Below are 24,635 nucleotides of genomic sequence, written 5' to 3' on the forward strand. Positions count from 1 at the left end.
TCGATGTAAGTTAAGTTGCTAAGGGTGTGTAACAACCACCCCCAAGCGACATAACTTACATCGACTTAAAGCTGTGTCTACACCACGCTATGATAACGGGAGACGTTCTTCCATCAAGTTAGCGCATCATCACCAGACATGCTAAATCAACGCTGCTGCATCAATGCAGTGATGGCTGATTTAACGTGGTAGCGAAGATAAACCCCAAAGCTCTGTTGCACCAAGGAAGAAAGCAAGCTCCAGAGACAAGGGCCCCTTAATGAGAACACTCTGATGGCAGGCCCCTCTCCCAAGCCCTGACAGAATAAAGCACTCTTGACTGCTGTTCCTGCACCCAGAATTTGGGGATCCCAAATGATCTATGCTAATCCTTCCAGTTGCTTCACACACACCTCCCAGTTGCTTCACCACTCAGTATTACCGCAGTCTTGTCCAATTTGAGTCAAGCAATCAAACTGGTCCAACTGGATGGGATGGGATTACTGATGATAATGACAGTCAGCCAAGACACTGCCATTCAAACTTTCTCCCTAGCCCTTCTAATGACCCTTTCTGCCCATTAGTGGGAGGTGTGGCAAGATGGAATAAAGTTCAGTAGGCATTTCATATGCACAAGTGTAAAGTACATACTGATCTGCTCATTTGGCTCCACTAACAAATAAACAGATCAAAAAACCTCTCTACTTACAAACTGTGCCTACAGATAGTCTAACATGCTCATGTTAGTGCTACCCCGTCCTCATGCCATCACCTGCCTGCTTGCTTTACCCACAAGTTACATCTTGTCTTGACCTAGGGTCCTGCTCCTGCTACATCTGCAGCTGGGTAGAATCCCATTGACTATACTGCAGGATCAGGGCCTACAATTGTAAGCTGTTTGGCACTGGAGATGTCTTTTACTACATGCTTGTATAGAACCTAGCACAATGGGGCACTAATCTAGCTGAGGCTTCCAGGTGCTCCTGTAATACAGAATAAATAAATCCTAATAATGCCCTGAGTAATGAATGAGGAATTCTGGTGCAGAAAAAGTAATAAATTTAAAATAAGTCACTAACCTTTCTTGATTTTTCAATCACATCATTTATGTCCTGCAAGACACACATCATCAGTTATCATGCAAAGCACTGAGAGACGTGATTTTGTTACCTTTAAGTGAGGGATGTGTAACGGTTCTCCCCCCCCCCCCCCCTCGGGTGCCACCTGGAACTGAGGTATCACTGAGCCGCCCCCCTGACCCACCAGCCTGGGCTCCCTTTACACTGTACTGCTGTGACCAGCCTGCACTTTCACCAGCACACATACAGATAGGGACACACCCAGCTGCAGTTAGATGCAGACGCTGTGATCAGCTCTGCATAGGAAGGCTCTAGCTAAGGAACTTTCCAGCTACGGGCACGCACCCCACTCTGGGGTGTATACCCAAAATTATACCATCTTGCGCTGCACAGGGACTGTACAGCGTAAGCTCAGGAAATCTGCCCCCTCCCTCAATGTGGAGAAGAATATACAACAGCTTTCTGCCCCAAGTTATGACTCCCACACACTGGTTTTAGACAAAGCAAAAACAGGTTTATTAACTAAAAAAGATATAATCACTTAAAATCTAAAGGCATAGCAAACAGATCACCTAGCAAATAAACAAAAATGCAATCTAAGCTTAATAAACTACATAGATCGGATATGAATAGCAAATCCTCACCCTAAGTGATGATACAAGCAGGCTGCAGATTCTTAAGGGACAAGCTGCATCTGCTTACAGCTTTGAGTCCCTTTAGCCTGGGTCCAGCACTTCCCCCAGTTCAGTCTTTGTTTCTCAGGTGTTTCCAGGTGTCTCTTTGGGTGGGGAGTCAGTGAAGAACCTCGATGATGTCACTCCCCTGCCTTAAATAGCCTTTGCATATGGTGGGAACCCTTTGTTTCAAAGCTTGGTTCCCACGCCAGTCAGTGGAAAAAACACTGATATCCCAAGATGGAGTCCAGCACCAGGTGACCTGGTCACATGTCCCTGTAGTGTCACTGCAGCCATGAGTTGGAGGCTGTCTGCAGCATCCTCAGGAAGGCTCCCCAATGGGAGATACACTTCTTCTAAGGCCTATTGTTTTCTCCTAATGGCTCATTAACCTGAATGGGCCCTTCCCAGCCAGCCAACCACTGAGAGCCTTTTGCCTAGTGGGCGTTCCCCAAATGTAAACACATTTGTAATTAACTTCAGATATGAAAATGATACATGTAGACAAATAGGATAATCATATTCAGTAAATCATAAACTTTCCAATGACAACTCACATGTCTTATCTTGCATAAAATACATTAAGCCATAATCATATCATAATCATATCTCTGTGAAGAACATGGGGTGCCAAGTCACAGGATGGTCTTGTGTTGAAGATACCAGGCTGGGACTCAGGACATCTAAGGTTCATTAGTGGCTCTGTCACAGACTTCCTGCGTCACTTTGGGTAAGTCATTTAACATTGCCATTTTATGTATGGGGAACCGAGTCCATGGCAATGACAAAGTTTGCCTAGCTGACAAGGGGGTTGTAAAACTAAATTATTAATAATTGTAAAATATTTTTGAGTCCTGGGGTGGAAAGTGCTTGATGAGTGCAAAGTATCATCATTGTTATTTTATTATTTCACAAGAATTTGGTGGCAGAACCAGGAAGAGAAGCCAGGTCGTCAGACAGCACAGACATCCTCCCTTCCTCTCCCAACCTTCTTGAAAGCTGAACATGGAACCCAGCTACATCTGTGCTGGCAACAATCCCCAGTACTTCCCATGACACTTTTGTGCATTATCTTGCTCAGATTTTGGGGCATTTCAAATCCTAATCTCACACTAGAAGGAGTCTGGGGCAGCCAAAACACCAATGCATAGCCCTGAGTGCAGAAATTCAAATGGAGGTACTGGAGCCGAGTTCAGATTCAGCTACAGAGAACATCAACTATTATGGGGGGGTGACACTCTGTACCCCAAAGCAACACTTGGGCACCCCCATATTTACCACAGTGATATAATTATGATATGTTTTCTACAAAGTATGCCTTGTGAGATATCATTTTAAAAGTCTTGATCTGTTGAAAATCAGTATCCAGTTGGAGTGTGTGTGCTGTCATTGTATGTGAAGTTATGAAGTTTGCCGTGTGTGTTACTGAAGTACGTTGTAATGTTGGGAATACCCACAACCAGACTTTCAGATACAACAATGGGGCAGCCAGATACCGATGATGACCCATGAAGGGGAATACACACTCACAAAGACTACCCCAAGAACTGTATACAGTGAAGACCTCTCAGAGGGAGCACATAGACAATGGATACTACTTGACTCACCATAGCAAAAGATCTTTCCAGCACGCTGGAAGAACCTATAAAGGAAGGGAAGTGACATCATCATTTGTCCTCATTCCCCCCACAACTCAACACCTGGAAACATGTTTGGAGAACAAAGACTGAACTGCGGAAGTGGTCCCAGGTTGAAGGGGATTTCCAGCCTGTGTATGGAAGATCTGAGACCTACTTGTATTGTCTATCAAGGTGAGACACTGCTTGATTCAAATCCTGTCTAGTTTACAGAACTCAGATTGCAATTTTACTTTTTATTTCTTAGGTAACCAACTTTGATTTGTGCGCTTACTACTTATAATCACTTAAAATCTACCTTTCTGTAGTTAATAAATCTGTTTTATACTTCAAGCAAAACACACTGTTTAGGTAAAGTACTTGGGGAATCTGCTCAGGAACAAAAACTGGTGCATGTCCTTTCCACACTGAGGGAGGGGCACTGGTCAGGCTTCTGACCAGGGGAAGACGGTATAGCTTTGGGGTCCTAGGCTGGGAAGCTGTGGGGAATTGGCTTGAGCCTCTTTATTGTCGGTTCATGAGTGTCTGGCAAAAGCATTCATGTAACCCAGCTGGGTGTATCCCTGCCTGTGGATGTCTGTGTTCAGTGCAGTACCTGGAGAGATTTGCAGCTAATCACAGCACCACAGTGTGAGGGGGAGCCCAGTTTGGTAAAACAGAGGGCTCAGTGGTACCCTAGTTCCAGGCTGCACCCCGTCCCAGTGGGCATATGGTTTCATGAGATTTGCTTGCCTGACTTGTTTAAAGAACACTATTTCTTCAAGGAACACCCACCTCCATGACTTCAGACTTCCAAAGCAAGAGCCCTGATGCTAGTAGCATCACTGACAAGCAAAGGAAGGAGAGGCCCAGATTCTCCCTCTACTTGGTTAATTCTGAAGCCACTTAGGCAGTGATAGTGATTCTTTTAATACAGAGACACAGCAGTGACTACCAAACAATAGCACGTTCTAGCTTGGTGTCACACACACACACCCTTTGCCTTTAATGGCAGCAGCAATTTTCAGGTTAACACAATGATTTTTCAGAGTTAAATATAATTGCACAATGATATGACATTCATGTTAGCTCACCAAGTTCATCCCCTGCAAGCACAGACTGTGGTCCCCCATAGAAGATGTAGCAGACATGAGAAACAGACCAAAAATATTATTAACTAAAAGGCTAGATGTAATCATTTCTTCTTAATCATACATCTATTTCAATGGAACCTAGATTGTACAATGGATGCATCATATATATATATGTGTATTTACTTTGTCCTTGGGGGTTTCAGGTCATTCATGCCATGACACAGAGCTTTTAATATTCTGGTCATTGGGGAGAATGACAATTGCCAGGTTATTTTCTTCTTCATCAGACACACAGCTAATTGCATCTGCTACATTAGTTATCAGATCTTGTGTACTGGCATAGAATAGAACCTCAGAGTTACGAACACCAGAATTATGAACTGACCGGTCAACCACACACCTCATTTGGAACTGGAAGTACGCAATCGGGCAGCAGCAGAGGCCAAACATTTTTTTAAAAAGCCAAGTACAGTACACTACTGTGTTAAATGTAAACTACTAAAAATATAAAGGTAAAGTTTAAAAAAAATTTTTCACAAGGTAAGGAAACTTTCTGTGCTTGTTTCATTTAAATTAAGATAGTTAAAAACAGCAATTTTCTTCTGCATAGTAAAGTTTCAAAACTGTATTAAGTCAATGTTCAGTTGTAAACTTTTGAAAGACCAACCATAACATTCTGTTCAGAGTTACAAACATTTCTGAGTGATGAACAACTTCCACTGGCAAGGTGTTTGTAACTCTGAGGTTCTACTGGATATACTTTGGGAGACTGCACTTGTGTAACAAGTTTTCAAATGTCTAGTTTTAGCTGTTTGTATTTAATGTTAACCTAGGAAGGCATGCCTACCCTTCTTATCTTACCCCAGCCTGGATGGCTCTTTTGGGTTTATCACATGTCCTACACTCTACAGCTCTGTCTGGATTAAATTAGGGCCACACAGCCCTCTGGAAGCAATTGCACCATCCCATGAGTTATTTCAGACTCCTAAAGTGTCATCGTCTTGCGATCACACCAGTGTCATGCAGGGCCGGCTCGAGGCACCAGCAAAGCAAGCAGGTGCTTGGGGTGGCACATTTGCAAGGGCGGCAGGGATCCAGCATGGGAGCTGAGAAGCAACAGGGAGCCCTGGGAGCTGTAGTTCCTTGGTTAGCTCCCTGCCTATAGAGCCAGCCCTGGAGCAAGGAAAGAACTACATTTCCCAGCATTCCCTTGGCAGCTATCTACAGGAAAGGGAGGGGGAGGGAGTGAGGTAGCTGAGACCTCATGCTGCAGCTTGCTGTGAATGGAGAGCTCAGTGCTAGAATGGGGTGGCACTGTGAATGGTAGGGATACCATATTTTAACATTCAAAAAAGAGGACACTCCACTGGGGAGGAGGGTTAGCCCCACCCCCTATCCATTCCCTCCCATTTCCCGTCCCCTGACTTCCCCCCCCCCCACAGAACCTGCCACCCATCCAACCCCCCCTGCTCCTTGTCCCCTGATCGCCCCCTCCCGGGACCCCTGCCCCTAATTGCCCCCCAGGACCCCACCCCCTATCTAAACCTCTCTTCTCCTTGTTCCCGACATTCCCCTCCAGAGAGACCCCCCCCCACCCTAACTGCCCCCCTAGGACTCCACCCCCTACCTGTCCCATGACTGCCCTGACCCCTATCCCCCCCCCCCCCCCCCGCCACCCCCCCCCCCCCGAACCCATCCAACCCTCCCTGCTCCCTGTCCCTTGACTGCCCCCCGGGATCCCATGCCCCCCGGCCCCCTTACCGTGCCACTCAGACCAGTGTGTCTGGCTCCACGCGGAGCCAGACATGCTGCCGCATACACGCTGCTGCGCTCCTCTGTGGAGTGCGCAGCCCCACCCCCCCCAGAGTGCTGCTGACACGGTGCGCTCAGGCTGCAGGGGAGGAGCGGGGGGAGCAGGACAGGGGCTCTGGCTGCTGGAAGCCCCGATGCAAGTGGCTCAATCCGGCCGGGCCACCCTGTCAGCCGTGCCGCGCTCTGCACTGGGAGGGAAATCCCGGACCTTTTAAGAGTTTTAGAAATTCCTCCCGGACGACTATTTAAAACCCCAAAAGCCGGACATGTCCGTGAAAATACGGATGTATGGTAGGTAACCCTAGAATGGGGAACAAGTAAGCCCAAGGAGTAGAAGGCTTTGGCCCAGATATCTCCTTCAGAAGACATCCCCAGACTGGATTAGGGATACTGGTGTAACCTCACCTTGCAGCCCCCAAAGAAAGAATTGGGTGCACTAAATAGACAGTGCACCTCTCTATCTGAAGCCTAGCAAGGGAGGTTTGTGGATCCCACTAGAATTTAAAATGAAACGTAATAGAGAGGAGGCTCTACTAGAGGACCCCGGCAGCTTTAGATACAGTACCAGGCACATAGGAGGATTTCCACTTCTGAGCCATGGAAGCAGAAATTGACTTTTCTTTTCCAGATTTAGCTAATATTCAGAAAGGGAATCTAGCACCTGTCTTCCAGATTTGAACACCCTCAAAATTCAGGAGTGCTCAAGCTCAATTTGGGCAGCTGTTACTTCATTTCTCCCAAATCAAATATACTGATCCACTGTAACTTGCTGTAGAAAAAGTAGAATAAATTAAGCAAGAAATGCTTCCCAGTGGTTATTAGGACTGGAATTGCTATTTTCAACTGCCATTGCTTTTTTTTTTAATTATTATTATTATTATTTTTAAGTTTTAGTTTTATTTGTTTAAAAAGAAGACAGTGATATTCATTGGCAAATTCCCCATAGAAACAAAGAGTGGAACAAAAGAATAATAAAGGCACCTCAACTTTTCCTCATTTATGTAGGACAGTCTTATAATATGCATCCAGATAGCCTTCAATCACACAAGCTGAAAACTGTTTCACTTTAGTGCAGTTCTGTAACCATATGGGAACCAATCCTGTCTGTGTTCTGTGCACAACCAAAATTCCTGCTGAATGACCCGCCCTGGGAGCGAGTTACCAGTGACCCAGGGTTGGGGTGGCAGGAGGGTGCAGTTGTGGGGGGGAGAGCCCAGGGCTGGGGCGGCAGGGGGTGCGGGTGAGGATAGCCCGGGGATGCAGGTGGGAGCCCAGGGCTGGGGTGGGGGGGCAGCCAAAAATTTTTTTTGCTTGGGGCGGCAAAAAGCCTAGAGCTGGCCCTGTTCATGACACAAGCAAGACCTGAGGAAGCGCTCTGTGTAGCTTGAAAGCTTGTCTTGCTCACCAAGGGAAGTTGGTCCAATAAAAGCTATTACCTCACCCACCTTGTCTCACAAACAAGTTTGTAAATTGCAGAGCACAAGGAACCCTGCTCCTAATCCACCAAAAAGCTCCCTGAAGTGTCTCCACCACTTCTGTGCTATACATGGGGGTTCTGCCACTGACTCTAATGGAATCAGGAGCTTCTACAGTCCGAGCAGACTCCAGGCTCAGTGACTACAAGCAGGTAGAGGGAATTCAGTCACTAGCCTGGAAACAGCTGTTGTTACAATAATACTTCCTATATCCAGGGCTGCAAATCCAATAACAGCAGCCCCAGCATAGGGCCTGTGTACAGAGTGCATCTGCTGACTGCAGTCTTCAGTCCTACCTGCCTGAACTCCTCGGCTGTGAGGTGGCAGTGGCAATCGATAAACCAGCCCTTCTCCATATGCAAAGGCTGCTGAAAGCACCCTGAGCAGGCAAGGCCTGGGCTCCTCCTCCTAGGCCTCTGACAGACAGCAGAAAGAGGATACGGCTCTTCCAGGGCAGCGAATACAACCCCTCCCACTTCCACGATGACAAGCAGCCCAGCCTATCCCGGGCCCCCTCCTTCTCTCTATGGTGCACAAGGAGTTCGAGTCTGGTGAGATCTTCCTCTACACGCACGTGCGTGCAGTTTTGCAGCATCAAGGCAGGACATTCCAGCCCCAGCTCTGCACTACAGGAGTATTTACAAACGGGACGTTTGAGTCGGGGGAGAGTGAGCCCTGTTGTGTCTCCCCCCGGAGTCACTTTCCAAACGATTATCATTTACTGAAGCCTCAGCAAAATGTGATTAAAGGGACAGTGGCAATTTAGAAATCACGTTTCTTACAACAATCAGTTTCGACGAGGCTAGGAATGGTCCAGAACAGGGCCGTAGCAACAAAGAACGTGGCCCCCTCCGAACATATGTCCGGACGGGGCCCCTTACAATGCAGAAAGTGGAATACAGTATTTATTTTGCCACTTTTAGGGGCCCTCTTCCTTGCGGGGCCCACTCCGGTTGGAGGGTACGGAGGGCGCTCACTACGCCTCTGGTCCAGAAGCAGTGAATCTTGTTGCAGTCTTCTCAGTCAAACGATGGAAGCTGAAGATTTTGAGTAGACTACACATTTCTTTTATACCCACAGTTGTAGAATGAGCAATTTCTTCTGCATTTTATAGGGTCTAATAATTACAGCCTTAGTCCTGCAAACCCTTAAGCCTGTGCATACCTATGCTCATGGGAGGAGGCCCGTTGACATTAGTGAGACCACTGGTGAATATTTACAGACATACTGAAGCCTTTGCAAGATCAGGGCCCAGACTGCAGGGGCAGCAGCTTTGTAGAAGTTTTGGTGGTGCCCAGAACCCGCCCCCACCTGCCTAAGGCTCTGGGAGGGACTTTGGGTGGGAGGAGGAGGTCTGGGGTGCAGGCAATTGGGGTACAGAAGGGGTGTAGGCTCTGGGAGGGAGACTGGGTGCAGAAAATGAGAGGTTGGGCTCTGGGTGGGAGTTTGGGTGCTGGATGCAGGCTCCACTGGGCAGAGGGTGGGAGTGCAGGAGGAGGAGTTGAGGGGTGCAGGCTCTGGGAGGGAGTTTGGGTGCTGGGTGCAGGCTCTGGGCTGGGGCAGGAGGTGGGGGTGTAGGAGGGGGTGAGGGGTGCAGGCTCTGGGCTGGGGGTGCATGTACAGGAGGAAGGATTGAAGGATGCAGGCTCTGGGAGTAGGGTGACCAGACAGCATGTGTGAAAAATCGGGACAGAGCTGGGGGGTAATAGGAGCCTATATAAGAAAAAGACCCAAAAATCAGGACTGTCCCTATAAAATCGGGCCATCTGGTCACCCTATCTGGGAGGGAGTTGGGGGTGGGAGGAGGTATGTGGGAAAGGGGTGGGAGGTGTAGGCTCTGGGAGGGGGTGGAAGAGGGTGTCACTTACCTGGGGCTCCTAGGCAGGGCGGGTCGGGGGGCCTCCGAGTGCTGCTACCCCCAGCTTCCTACTGGCCGCAGGGGCACTTGGGGCAGGAGCAGCGTGTGTAGACACAGACCCACCCAACCCAGGGGCTACAGAGAGGGGCAGGCCTGTAGCACGTGGAACGAGCAGGCAGAAACTGCTCAGCTCCACTGCACTGCTAGTGGTGGGGTGGGGGCCCCGGGGCTGTTCTAAATCGCCCGGGGGACGCACGGGAGGGAGCGCCTGGGGGGGAAGGCAGGGCCGAGGGAGAGACCCGGCCTCAAACAGTGCTGGAGCCTGACCCGGGCTAGGAACCTTCCTGGTGCCCAGGCACCACGGGCCAATAGAACTCTGCAGCTTGTGTAATTTGATGTCATGCTGTTTTCAGTATCGTCTACAGCAGGAGTCGGCAACCTGTCAGAAGTGGTGGGCCGAGTCTTCATTTATTCACTCTAATTTAAGGTTTCGCGTGCCGTAATACACTTTATCGTTTTTAGAAGGTCTCTACGTCTATAATATATAACTAAACTATTGTTGTATGTAAAGTAAATAAGGTTTATAAAATGTTTAAGAAGCTTCATTTTAAATTAAATTAAAATACGGAGCCCCCCGGACCGGTGGCCAGGACCCGGGCAGTGTGAGTGCCACTGAAAATCAGCTCACGTGCCGCCTTCGGCACACGTGCCATAGGTTGCCTACCCCAGTCTAAAGCAACAGCATTAATTGTGTTGAGTGTTTTATTCTTTGTTTATATTTAACTTTACCTTTTTACTTGTTTTTTTAATAAAATCTTTTTTGTTAGAGTAAGGCCGGTTGTACACAGTTTTTATACCCTTGGAGTAAATTTTCTTTTTAACTAGAATAGTTTAATTGGTGCAATCCTTATTGTGACTGCAGTTATACAAGGTCCATTTTACGGTATGGCTTATTCCCCTTTCCACACACATTAGGCACTTTTGTACTGGTATAGCTGCATGCACACTGAGGGGGAGTTCTATCACTTTAATTATACTTTATCGTTACAACTTGTGTGTAGACATAGCCTACCATGTATAGTCTGCAATTACTTCAAAATGTTATACAATTTTAAAAAATCCTTTTTATATGACTAAAAATAACACGAGTTAATCAACCCTGGATGAATTTTAAAATGTAATTTGCCATTCCTTAACAAAGATGTTTTTCTGTGTTGCTCTCTGCTTAGACACTGATAAGACTTGTCGGTGTATTTTTAGTTTACGGTCAATGTCCCATTCCCAGTTCTTCTACATTGCCCGTCATTGTAAGTGTAACGAATCTGACCCAGCAATGGGTAGCGTGCATCCATTTCAAAGTTCCCTAGATGTATCTTGAGCTATACACTACCCTTGATCCATGCCCAGAAAATCCTGATAATGATACAGTGGAAGCTCTGCATGCAGGTGGCTCTATGTCATTAATTATCCTTAATCAGGGTTCCCACTTAGACCCAAATGTTTACCTATTTGCAGTTCTTCCTTCTATTTCCTGTCTCTTAAAACCATAATATACATTGCAATATATATATATATATATAAAATGAATGATTCAAATTCAGGTGTTTTCTGAAGACAGAAAAGACAGACATTTTCTTAACTTGATAAGCTAATTAGGTGCAACTTACCTTAACACTGCCACTATCTGAGGAACAAGTAAAGCTAACCTCCCCCAATGGTGATGCAGTAATCATAGGGATGAAAATGTGAGGGAAAACAAGCACTTAAGGTGGACAGCAGTTACCTTCCACGTGACCTGGAAATAGGCTGCTTACATTTTATCTTACTTAGGGCTCAATCCTTCTCTCACTGAAGAACAAACAGCAAAACTCCTACAGACTTCAAAGGCAACAGGCTGTCTCTACTCCGTTGGCACCATGACTACAATTTGTCAATCTGACATCCATCGGTGGTTCACAAAAAGCCAGGGATGTCAAACAGGAGTTCAGAACCATGTTTTGTAAGAGATCTTCCAGAATAATAAAAACAAGGCAGTTAAAAAAAACTGTATATATTAAGGGAGACAAGATTTGACTTATCTACAGGGTGCATTAGTCCACATTAGAGGGGTGTAAATTCTAATGCACACAAGAGCATGTCACACATTAACTGGCCCATGTGGACCCTCCTGACATACGCTAAAAAAGTCCCCTACTATGTGTTAATGTCCATTTCAAACGGAAACACCCTGTAGACAAGTCTTAGGTTTTAAAACAGTACAAACATTTGATACATGGAAGACATGGGCCCAGACCATAACACTGGGATGCAGATTTGAACTTGCCAGAGTTTGGAGCATTCGGATACAGGGTTTTGGTTCAGGTCAGGTCCAGCTCTGGTGTAGAAGTTTATAGTGACTATAGACTGGGATAGGAGAACAGATTCTCTCTCGCTGTCCTGTTTTAACACAGTAACTCCACAGAGACCCCACATTCTGCCCCCTTATTTGGCTGGGCCTTAGGAGTAACGATTAGGATACTATGAAGATAATTTCTCTGACTATTGGGACGACATCCTGGGCCTGTTGAAGTTTATGGGAGTTTGGCCCTTGACTTCAAGAGGGCCATGATTTTACAGTGTTTAGTTAAGTCAGGCAGCTATAATACTAATTCACCAATATGAGAGAGACCCTTCTTCCATATTTATTTAGGTGACTAATATGAATCTATATCTGGACCAGATACCGGAAGGATGTATATTTGCTGAATTATTTGATAGTAAAATCCTGCAGTTAGGACAAGACAGATTTTTTTTATTGCACATGTTAGCTGTTGGGACATAATGTAATTGCAAATTTTAAACATGTCTGGGTCTATTTCCAGAGAAATTTCTGAAGTTTGGGAAACAGTTTCAGTGCATTCTGCGTCGTCACTTCTATAACTTCTTCCACTGGGATTCCTTTCATTTTGGCAATATACTCTGCAGCAATGAAAATATTCTTTGGTTCATTTCTCACCTGCAATGTACAAAAACAGAGAATAAATTAAAGAATCTGAAATTACATTAGTGTCAGATTCAATTTATCTTCAGAACCAGTTGTTGCAAATGGTTTCAAATATACCACTGATCGGGCCTTAAATGTAATTTCTGTTATATTTGCTCATCCTCCACCAGTCTCCTCTCAATCTATTCCTGCAATTGGCAAGAGTCTTCTCCTGTGTAGTCCCTGCCTTTGGGAACTGGCTCCTTGTATCACTCTGCCTTATCAACCTGCTATCTCTTTTCCAATTTCATCTGACAATGTCTTTCCTTCCTTGTCTCTGCCTATTCAATTTTTGCCCTCTATTACTGTCCTCAGTAAGCTACATTTTTAGAAATGCAGAAGTGGAGAAACCAACAATTTACCTGTTTTTCAGGACCTAGTGCAGGAGAGTCGGTTTCTAAGCACATACATTCTAAGGGCAACTGTTTCACAAGCTTCTGCTTCTTAAAGGAAACAAGAAAGCTATTAAATGGCTCATTCACTCAAACTAGGGAAAAAAAAGCAGAGAGAGAGAGAGAGAGAGGTATGTTTCATGTTAAAGGCATGGCAGTAATACACGTGAGGATCTTGTAAATATATTTTTGCTAACTGCACAATTAGGAAGTAGTAAAAATGGTCAAGAATACATGAACTACTTTTTAATAAAGTCTCCATAATATACAGAATGCCACCCCTAGTGAAGCACTCAGCCCATTATTATCTATCAAGTAATATTATTGCACATAAAAAAAAAAAACCAACAACCTACATTAGGGTTGCAAAGTAAAGCACTCAAAAGCTCAGATATACCAGAATCAAAGTTGCCGGTGCAACCCTAATTCATCCTCTTTGTGCATATGTCTTATGATACAATATTTAATTACATGCATACTATTTTTTCTCCTCCAATCTTGTCCCACCTCCCATCCCCAGGGTTCTTGTCCCAATCTATTCCATCATCGTAGTCTGGCTCTTGTCCCTTCTGCGTTCAAATCAGGCAGCTGCTTCCTCCTCCAACTGCCTGGGCCCAGCAGGGAGTTACTAGAGCACAGGACAGGCAAGCTCCCTGCTCTCATTTCAGGTGCCTAAACCCAGCACAGCCTGCAGCAATGCAGGGAAAGTCCTGCTTGGCCTGTGGCTGTAGTGTGCCCAGTGTGAATGGGATCTTTGAAGAATATAGCTGCTAAAATTTAAAGTCTCTGCTGAGCATGTGCAAACTGCAGTTTTTCATAGACATATAACTTGGCCAAATTAGAGTGGATTTTCACAGGAACAGCATAAGGCTCATTCCTGACACACAAGTCTCCCCCTGCCAAATTCTGAGTCCCTACTCCAAAGCAAGGGAGCACTAGAGCTTTCCAAATAAAAGGTCACCAGAAGTTTACATATTATAGGGTTTAAAAAAAAAAAAATCAGCCTAACAGAAAGTAATATTTTCTTTGTGATAAACTGAGGGTTACAGGCTGCAATCCCCAAATACTGAGATAGGACTAGTCCCTTTGAACTTTACCTGTTCACTTCTTATAATGGAAGGAGGAATGGAGAAGAAATATCCAGCCTTCACTCCTTCCATCGCCACAGATGGCCTCCCATCAAATGCATGAAGCAATACCCTTTCAGCACCTACAGAGAGCCAAACCAATTAGGAAGTAACTATATTCGTGATAGGACTATGTCATAGATTCATAGATTCATAGATTATAGGACTGGAAGGGACCTCGAGAGGTCATCGAGTCCAGTCCCCTGCCCGCATGGCAGGACCAAATACTGTCTAGACCATCCCTGATAGACTTTTATCTAACCTACTCTTAAATATCTCCAGAGACGGAGATTCCACAACCTCCCTAGGCAATTTGTTCCAGTGTTTAACCACCCTGACAGTTAGGAACTTTTTCCTAATGTCCAACCTAGACCTCCCTTGCTGCAGTTTAAACCCATTGTTTCTGGTTCTATCCTTAGAGGCTGAGGTGAACAAGTTCTCTCCCTCCTCCTTATGACACCCTTTTAGATACCTGAAAACTGCTATCATGTCCCCTCTCAGTCTTCTCTTTTCCAAACTAAACAAACCCAGTTCTTTCAGCCTTCCTTCATAGGTCAAGTTCTCAAGACCTTTAATCATTCTTGTTGCTCTTCTTTGGACCCTTTCCAATTTCTCCACATCTTTTTTAAAATGCGGCGCCCAGAACTGGACACAATACTCCAGCTGAGGCCTAACCAGAGCAGAGTAGAGCGGAAGAATGACTTCTCGTGTCTTGCTCACAACACACCTGTTAATGCATCCCAGAATCATGTCGTCACCTCCTAGTACTAGAACCCTTGGTCTCGCTGTACTCTAGGATTACAGTGCTCTGGAGAGGAGCAGAATCAGAACTGCTCCTGTGATGCCAGCACAGTTGGTGCTTACAGTGTCAGACAGATAGCTTATAGAACAAATCATGTGAAGGGGCGGGATGTGGAGAAGAAGAGCCTGTTACGAGAGGAGCCATGTTGGGAGATATGATTGGGATTGCAAGCAGAGACAGTCTGGGGAGGGAAGGAGCTAGATAGCACCATGGGAACAATTCTAATCTTCTCTTGAAAGCATTACAGTCTGAGGAAAGTACAGTCGGGCCAAGGAGTTTCTGTCAGCAGCTGACATCATCATTCTAACATAATAGAGACAGACAGAAATTATATTCACTTTCCTTCCTTCCTTCTTTTTACAGGTTTCCCCCCCATTAAGTAAGGCAAATTTGGCAATAATGAAAAGATGAAAAAAAAGACCTATTAAATCATCGAGTCCATTCCCCTACCAGTGCAGGATTCCATCCCCCAGGAGTGTGAGTATTTGATATTAAATTGATACAACACTTGATCTTAGTTCAAAACATAAGAGATACCAGAGCCTTAATTTTTTTTATTTATTTTAATAACGCCATGATTCCACTTCATGAGCTCCAAGACTTAAGCTATAAAAGTATCATATCAGTTAATTGCCTGTAACACTCTTTGAAATGTATTTAAAATGTCCACCTTTTAAAAATAAAAAAAAGGTGGAATTTCAAATGCCAACCTGGAGAATGTGATATTCTGAACAGACGCTGAGCATGGATATGGGTCTGTCAGAAGGTGTATTTGAACTGACAAACTGCTAGTGGCTAAGGCAATCTGAACAGTTCCTCAAACAAACAGTAAATCCCATAAATCAAAATTACAGTACTTTGAGAAGGACCTCCATAACTGTGCCCATCCAGCTTTGTGTAAGCAAACTGACATGCCTGATAAGGAGATATGGTAAAACCAAAGAAAGGTTGCTGAAAAAAAAAAAAAAAAAATGAATTTTTAATAGCATGAAGTGACCCAAAAAAGTACCTTGTTCTTTTAGGAGGTTAATGGTTGGTCTTCCAGCTGAACGAGAATGGACGTTTCTAATGAAGAAAAGAAAAACTAGTATTAGGAAATTAAGCAGAGTATTTTTTTAAATAAGATTAACTGATTTGACAGCAATTTTTATAGCACCATTCACCAAGAAAGATTCCCTAAGAACTTTACAAACATGTATAAAGAAATCACGTCAGCCATCATGAAAATACAGTAGCAACAGTCTAGGATAAGAAGAGAAGAAGACTACAGTATGCAATTGAAACTACAGGGGATAACCCAAGTAGGCACAATGTAAATGTAATTTGGCCAAGACAATGAAGGTAATATCCTTACTTTTCTAAGTGCTCTGGGCTCTTTAATAACTACAGATATGAAGGAATTTGATTTTATATCTCTTCTGAAACACAATAACCTGTCAGTATAAACAAGACCTACAAAGGCAAATCCAGTCTATTCGCTAATTGAATCTGTTTGATCAAGACTTGTCTTTGTTCTTGCTTCCGTTCATCAGTGCTGGCAAATCTGGGAGTGAAATCTAGTCCAACCTACAGCACAAGAGGAGACATAAGAAAGTTTCACCAACCTGATTCCTTTACATACTAATCTGCAGTTCAGTAAAGAAATAGTTTTTCAATCCTGCCAGTCAATTTTAAATGTATACATTTGGGAAGGATTGCCATTAAAATGAGCTCTATAGGAAATGGTCTGTTATCAGCTTAGATTCAACATTCAAACACTTTAGGAGTTGAAAATAAATTGAGAGACCCAAGAACTTTATTCAACATCTTAACTAAGAGATGACTTTTGTGCAGCTATAACCATTGTTTAACAATGATTTCCAAACTAAAACCCCATATCCAGAATCCTCTTAATTCCAAGGGAAGTTCGGATTTAGATCTGAATCTGTAGCTCAAGCCCATTTCTAATGAAGTCAACCAGCTGTATAGTATTGGAATTAAATATTTTCAGTTGATTTTTAAGGTTCACAGCTGTACCAACCGAAGTCCTTGCCTTATCTACAGAACAGGTGCAGCATAGCAAATTTACCTATACTGACATGTCAGTGTGATTCAACCCTGCACGGTGTCAGAGGGTAAACCAAAGGGCATCCAGGTGTAAGAGGGTACTTCATATTTATTTAATTCTCTCTGCTAAGACTGCAGGCAAGATTGTCATTTGTTGTGGTGGTTTTGAGATATGACCATGTGTCCTGCAGGAAGTGAGCTCAGACACCAATCACCAGTCATACAAGCCACTGTACAGCTATTCGCCTTCATGTCCTGTAATAAACTGTCATGTAGCATTACCTGTGCTCTAATATTGCTCTGCTGCATTCCACCCTGAATTTCAGTGGCGATTCGAGTGAACACTATGAATTCCCTACCTATTATACGGTGTTTTGAGGGTCAATAAATTGACATTTTAGTTTTATGTCAATATATTCATACATACGTGATTTCTGAAGCGCTGTGGAATCCACTGAGAGGAAGTAATAACAGCTTTACTAACATTAATTAAGCAAGCCTCAAACCACAACAGCATATAAAACCACACCACAGTTTAGGACAGGAAGTAAAGGAGAATCCCAGCCAAACAAAACTGCTGAGGCAAATTAGGAAAGCAGAATGCAAGTACTTCAGTGGGAATTTTGCCAGGACACTGAGGTGAGCACCTGTAATCTTATGAAAAGTGCAATGGGATCTTTAATGAACCAAAGTCGTCAGGACTTGGTTTTATATCTCATCCTAAAAACAGCACCTTCAGCAGTAGTGTCCCTGCACCATACCTCAGTTCAGTACTGAGTCAAAGGTAAGAGATCAGCAACTGAATCACAGACACTGCTTTCCACAGCCCCTAAATGGTCAGTGGAGATCTCGCATCCAAGTACTGACCCAGCTTGACCGCACTTTGCTCTCAAGATCACCGCACAAGTTGGCATGGCTGCAGGTGAAAGATAGTATATATATTTAAGATACTTCATACCACGTCTACACTATTAACTAAATATAAAATAAAAAGTAGCTAATAGCTTTTAAAACCTCCTCCTTTTCATTCAACCTGTACTGTCAAGTTCCATTGGCACTTTCCCATTGGGTTGAAATCAAAATATTGAGTTATTCTTAGCAGGAAAGAGCAGCTGCAAGGAGTAGGATGGGTCAGGAAACTCTAAAAATGAAAAGTACAATTGAAAAAACTTGAGAGAAAAAGTGGGGAAACTGGAAAGATTGGGGGCAGGGGAGAAGGAAGATAAAAAATGCTACTGCTGTATTTTTCTTCTATTTTTTTCAGGCTATTCCCTTACTGCTGTGTGAATGGAAATTCCCGTTGCCAATTTATTTATTTGAAGGGCATTAATAGCAGATTCAGAAAAAAATTCTCGTTCAGATGAAAAATTAGCATCGCAAAGTAAGTAGCAGCTGTGGGGAAGAGGGGGAGGGAGACGACTGGGGAGATGCCTCAGGGAAGTATATGAAGGAAAATATTTTCAGTGCTGGAATGACAGGTCAGGTTCTCCAGCTGCTCAGATTATTAGTATTACTTTTTGTTTATACAGAGCTGATCATGTGCTAAGTGCTTGTAACTCAGAGGACCTATGCTGGCAAAAAAAAAGAGGATTTAAACAAAACACAGAACTTCTACTTACCTCTCCAATTGCCAACAATCTATCTTTATAGAGTTCTATAAGTGGCAATGCAGCATCCAGGTCCTGCGAGAAGAAAATAAAAGAAATTAAAGAAACAACCCTCTATCCTTGCAAAGCAAGAGCAGGATGAATTCAGTTCCACTGTGATACAGAACCACTTAATCTGTCATCTGTGTACCTTGAAACGTGCTCCTACAGTAGGTTGGAGGGAAACGGGGGCAATCTGTCAGGTTTAAAGATCCTGCAAGACCATTCTGCCTTAAAGTTTATTTTTTAGATGAGTGGAACATGTAATTACCTCTTCAAGACAAGATCTATTAATATCCTGTACATGCCAGCTGTTAGTCTGAGTGCAAACAGTCACCAAATATGGTCAGGGCATGGACACAGATGTATACATCTCTCTTTAGTCTTCCACTCCCCATGGAAGTGGAGGGACAGCTAAATGTGCATGTTCATTATGTTGATTGTAAGCAGATCATCTGCTCCACTGTAGCCCTCTGTAAAATAGAGAGCCAAATTACTTCAGTAGCATTTTGCTTGAGTATTAACAGAATCAAAGATGAGTAAGGACCTCAGGATTTGATCCACAGTGTTTTCTGTATTATGGCAACATGTACAGTATAGGTTGGATTTATTTTAAATGTCAAATGAGTCAATTCTGAATGCCTGCTGCTTGGCCCAATCTGGACAAGTGGCAATTAAGAGTTTATTTATACCTTTAAAGTAACACTGCATCGTTCCTCTGGGGGAATACCTTGAACTGGATGAACTCCCAGACATGGCAAGACAAACCCTGGGTACCTAGAAATGAGAAATATATTAACAATGGGAAACATCACAAAGCATGCTACATCATGACTACTGTAAAGAACTAGAGAAAAAAGTATTAACTAATCAATTAAGGCTACAGTACATTCCTTGTCATCACAATAACCAGCAATCCACTTGAGCAGTAGCACATCGTATGCCCAGTGCCAGAGAATGAAAGCCAGAGTACCTGGGTTCTATTCTTGCCTCTGACTGGACTTGCTCTCTGACACTGAGCAAGTTACAACCAGGCTTTCAAAAGTCCTCTCTGATTTTTGGATGTCCAACTTGACACATGTAGTGCCTGATTTTCTAAGCTGCTGATGACTCACAATGTACATAAATTTGGGTGTTGAGCACCTCTGAAAATCAGACCATGAGTGTTGGATACGAAGAAACTGAAGCAACTGAAATCATTAGTCTCTCTGAAAATTTTAGCCTCAACATCTCTGTGTGCCAATTTCTCTCCCTCTGTAAAATGTGGGAAAATACCTCCTTCACAAGGGTGTTGTGAAGTTTAATTAAAGTTTATAAAGAACTTTGAGATCCTCAGTTAAAAGGAACTACAGAAGTGAAAAGCATATTATTCTCTCATAAAAATACTGTTACCTTTCAATTACAAGTTTCATCTTGTGACAAGTTTTTGGAGATGCACTTTTTATGCATGCAGAAATCCAAATAAACAAGATAATACAAAATAAAGACACCTAAAAGCAAACCTAATACATGCCAGCAGGATGCCAGCTTAAGATGCCTTTTTGTGCTTGATTTTTTTGGTTTTTGTCACAACTCTAATACCTGCAAACAGGAAAGAGCTCAGAAAGATTTTAGATATTGCAGAGAGCTCCCTACTCAAACACCCTACATTTGATTATGCACAGAAGAGTCAAATAGAAAAAATGCTTGGTACAATACTATTGACTCTGAGAGGCAGTGTGGCTAATGGTTAGTTCAGAAGACAGGAGTCAGGATTTCTACATTCTATTCCCATTCTGCCCTGACTCACCATGTACCTTGGGCTACTCACTTACATTGAGGAACAGAGAAGTTATCTGTCTGTAAAGTTGCATATCCTAGCTCTCTAACAAGAGGGTTATGAACCTTAATTCATATTTGTAAAATCCTTAGGAATTTTTGGATGAAAGGCACTGGAAAAGTGAAAAATTATTTTTATTATTGATTCACCAAGGTCTCATTTCTTAATTATTATTATTTATTTGTATTGCAGTAGCACCTAGGACCTCCAGTCACAGACCACGACCCCATTCTGCTAGGCACAGTTCAAACACAGAACCAGTAGACAGTCCCCGCCCCAAGGAATTTACAGTCTAAGTAAGGCCTTGCTGCATCCCATGAACAGCCATTAATCCTGCTCTGTCCTTTGGGTACTGCCCATGTGCAGTCGCAACTTGTGTTTTCTTTTTCTCCTTTTCCATAGAACATGCTTTCCTTGATGTTTTGAATCCCACGGCACCAACCTTATCAAACTGCTCTGCAGTCATTTAAAAATAATTATTGTTTTAATCACATGCAAAGAAGACAAAGTCGCTGGAATAAACAATACCTTTCCGAAAGCTGGATAATTTTTTCAAATTCTCCTGAGTGTTCAGCAACTGCCACAAGGGCCAAAACTTTAGCCTGAAACAACAGGAAATAAAATTGCTGTAGCATAGAGGAACAAATGGAAATCCTAGATTAACTTCCTAGCTTGACAGAACTTCCAAGCTCTCTCATAGTCTGCATTTAATTGATAAAAATTAGGTGGGGAATTTCATGTATAATGAACCCTTCTCTGGAAAGCCTAGTGCTGGGGTTGCTGGGGTGGGATTTGGGAGAGAAGGTTTAAATCCCATTTGTTCCTAACAACCAGCCCTGTGCCACCTACTGGTACAAGTACTGAAAAAAATAATCAGAATAGTTTTCAAAAATGTCCATGAATTCAGAATTTTTTTAAGACAATAGGGCATTTTTAAAGGATAGGGTAGGTTAGGTATTTAAGAGTCCAAAACCAATCAATGAGCCCTGTGCTTTTTGGCACATCTAATGTAGGTTAAACGGGGGGAACGTGACATCTCTGGGTTTTGGTAATGGGCTATGAACATTTCAACTCTAGACCACTGTCTCAAATACAACTAGATGGAAGCAAAATCATGCCTGTAAAGTCGATGAAAAGACTTCAGTTAATGTGAATAAGAGCTAGATCAGCAATAAGTGAAAGTTTATTCTATCTGATGGTTTTCATTGTGGTCTAGGTAATAGCCAAATGGACAAGTAAACCAACACATTTATTACTTATTGCCTTGTGGCAATCTCAGCACCAAGGACTGAATAGCCATAGAAACTGAAGTACCCTATTGCTCCTAGAATTGGCAGCTCCAAAGTCAGGATGAGAAATGCCAGCATCATACTACAGGGAAGTCTGCACGGTTGCTGCTCCTACTGTAACTCTTCTGTGATAAAGGATTTCAGTTTACTACACTAGCGCTAAAGCAACCTGTACCAACATTTATATTAATTATATTAGAAAACCCCATTATTAAATGAAACACGCTCAATTTTGACTAATAAGTAAGACAATGAAATAAGAAAAAATAGGTGAATTAGAAACCCTGCCCTCCTAATAAGGATTTTTCCATAGGATCCATGAAGAAACAGAAATGACAGCTGATTGTCCTGTCCATACAACGGTAGCAAAAGCATCTTAACCATAAATAGTTCCTTTAAGAACCATATGCTACATACAAATTTATGGCCTCAGAAAAATATTATGTATTCAACCAGATTTGTCTTTCTCAAAATATAACCCCAACTACTTTGTCTGCAAAAGACTAGACCTTGATTCTGCAAGCTGCTCCACATGGAGAAACCACTGCACCTGCCCAGAGTCGGTTAACTTCACTGAGGCTGGGTACAATCTGGGTGGTCCTTTAAGGCAAGCTGGCCTCTAACCAAACAACTCAGCCTTGCCTCTAATCAAACAACTATCCTCAAGATGACTGTGATGGAGACTTAATTCTGACTAACCCGAGCTACAAGGAAGGAGGGGAATCAGAGAGAGGACTACTTAGATCTGGGAACTCAGTCCGGCGAGGAGGAAGAGGAGTTTCCTTTCTGGGGAAGTCAAGCTGGAAAAGATCTACGGGAAGTAGGTCAGGCTCCTGTGGGGGTGAGCAAAGGCCCTTGGATAGGACCTGTAAAAAGCAGGGAGATTCCTGAGATGTGCTGGTGCTGCCAGAGTATCTAACAAGGCAAGGCAGTGGGGGAAGCCTGCTGAGGAGATGTAACATAGGAGAAACTCTGTAGGGCCTAGGAATAGGGACAAAAAGGCAGAGAACTTCAGTGTAGCCTAAGAGGTGCAAAGTATTATTAGTGAAAATATTTATTTGGACTTAGTTGTACCTCTTGTTACCCCAAAAGGGGAATGAATTTTTCAGTGATCTGGAGAGGACCCAGCCAGACAGGCCCTGGTGGGGCCAAGGAATTGATCATCAGGAGGTGCTAGAGATGAAGACCCCAGTATGAGTATCCAGGCATGAGGGGGAAACCTTGAGGTGAAGACATGCAATTACAGGGCTCCATTCAGGCATGAGTTGGCCCACAAAGAATGGTAGAGAAGTCAGTGGGGCTCTATGGGGGTACAGTGGCCTGGCTATGCAGAGCAGTTTGCAGGATCAGTCCCCAAGTCACTGAAGTTTCTGGACAAAGCACAGCCAGGGGAGGCTTTTACTTTATTCCTAACAGTCCCTAAGCCAGGCTGTTGTCTAGCTTGTCCTTGTCAGATGAAATAAACACAGTCACTGTCACAGATGACTTGAGAGCTGTGATGTAAGCACAGATCTGTAAATCAAGATCTTCCAAATTCTAATCTCAGCTCTGACACGGACTCCTACTGTGAAGATTACTTCATGTTTGTATAGAGTTTGAAAGTGCTGAATATTCAGACTTCATTAGACTTCATGTATAAATTCCACATTTAACTAAATTTTGTGTTGCAATCCTGTATTTTAAAGTATAAAACTTTGTGCCCAGTTAACAGGAAATGTGCAATGTTAGCAGAATTGAAGTTTTTTCAGTATAAGGCAAACACAAGCTCATGCATAACTTTAGAAATGGGGGTAGCCTCATTGACCTCAGTGAGGCCACTCATATGCCTAAACTTAAGCATTTGTGTAAGTGTTGACAGGAGCAAGTCCCATGTTTAGTAATTAGCAAACACTTTATAACTATGGAAAAATGCCAGTATAGTTACCCACCTTCTTTGCTTCTTCCAATACATCCTCAATATCCTGAAAGAGATTATAATGTTTTATTGGAAACCTGAATCAGAGAGGGGAACAAGACTTTTAAAATGACAAGTGTCTACTCTTTTAAGGGATCTGCAAATAGAGCAAGAGCTGAAGGGCTACAGTGGAAAAGTCATGGAGTGATGCCACAGGGCTGGAAAACACCCATCTGTGAGATGCAAACCTTCCACTTGAGGGAAAAGCAGCCCCAGCAATCCTTGAGCAGCCCCTCACACCCCAAAGCAAGGGCCCCTGATGTAAAGCACTGGGGGTGGGGTGGAAGGGGTGAGCAAGGGGCAGGAGGGGGTGAAATCCAGATGGGGGGGTTAAGAGAGGGGAGCAAGGGTTAGAGTGTAGATAGGCTGGGGGGGGGATAGATCAAGGGACAGAAGGGGGTCCCAGTGGGGCAGAGGGTGACCAAGGGGCAGGACAGGGAGGCTGATGGGGCAGGGTACCAATAGGGCACGAAGGGAAGGTGACCAAGAGGCAGAGAGGGGGTCCTGATGGGGTGGGGGGGGTGCTGGTGGAGTGGGGAGGGGGGTGACCAAGGGGCAGGGTCCGGTGGGGCACAGAGGGGGGTACTTAGGGGCGGGGGGTGCTGGTGGAGTGCGGTGACCAAGGGGCAGGGTCCGGTGGGGCACGGAGGGGCGGGGCAGGGGGGTGCTGGTGGAATGGGGAGGAGGGTGACCAAGGGCCAGGGTCCCGACGGGGCACGGAGGTGCGGGATGACCAAGGCGCAGGGTCCGGTGGGGCACGGAGGGGATGACGTAAGGGCGGGATGGGGGTGCTGTTGGAGTGGGGTGACCAAGGGGCAGGGTCCGGAGGGGCGGGGCGGGAGGTGACCAAGAGGCAGGGTCCCGACGGGGCACGCAGGGGTGGGACGTAGGGGAGGGGGATGACCAAGGGGCGGGGTCCGGTGGGGCGGGGCGGGGGGGTGCTGGTGGAGT

General features: G+C 44.2%; 2 protein-coding genes across 4 annotated transcripts in view; both read right to left on the minus strand.

Annotated features, from left to right (window-relative positions):
* LOC117874417 (putative deoxyribonuclease tatdn3-A) overlaps window positions 1-8,183 on the minus strand; it is a gene marked incomplete in the record, with an annotated part of 23,166 nt that extends 14,983 nt beyond the window's left edge. The window contains 2 exon segments of the mRNA XM_034764518.1: window positions 1,059-1,091; window positions 8,026-8,183. Coding sequence (XP_034620409.1) covers window positions 1,059-1,091; window positions 8,026-8,085 — 93 coding nt within the window.
* A 4,059-nt stretch (window positions 8,184-12,242) lies between these two features.
* Window positions 12,243-24,635, minus strand: part of LOC117874420 (putative deoxyribonuclease TATDN3) — a 17,610-nt gene continuing 5,217 nt past the window's right edge. Inside the window, exons 1-10 of one of the 3 annotated variants that reach the window (XM_034764523.1) lie at window positions 23,873-24,195; window positions 23,659-23,691; window positions 20,970-21,043; window positions 19,353-19,399; window positions 18,596-18,658; window positions 16,387-16,496; window positions 15,940-15,995; window positions 14,099-14,211; window positions 12,972-13,052; window positions 12,243-12,582 (exon numbers count right to left, since the gene is read on the minus strand). In XM_034764523.1, coding sequence (XP_034620414.1) covers window positions 12,439-12,582; window positions 12,972-13,052; window positions 14,099-14,211; window positions 15,940-15,995; window positions 16,387-16,496; window positions 18,596-18,658; window positions 19,353-19,399; window positions 20,970-21,043; window positions 23,659-23,681 — 711 coding nt within the window. In that variant the 5' untranslated portion in view covers window positions 23,682-23,691; window positions 23,873-24,195 and the 3' untranslated portion in view covers window positions 12,243-12,438. Of the gene's footprint in view, window positions 12,583-12,971; window positions 13,053-14,098; window positions 14,212-15,939; window positions 15,996-16,386; window positions 16,497-18,595; window positions 18,659-19,314; window positions 19,400-20,969; window positions 21,044-23,658; window positions 23,692-23,872; window positions 24,196-24,635 lie in introns of those variants that run through there. The other 2 variants (XM_034764521.1, XM_034764520.1) reach the window with 2 other exon arrangements.

The sequence above is a fragment of the Trachemys scripta genome, chromosome 3 (genome assembly GCF_013100865.1).
Source record: "Trachemys scripta elegans isolate TJP31775 chromosome 3, CAS_Tse_1.0, whole genome shotgun sequence".
Taxonomy (NCBI): Eukaryota; Metazoa; Chordata; order Testudines; family Emydidae; genus Trachemys; species Trachemys scripta.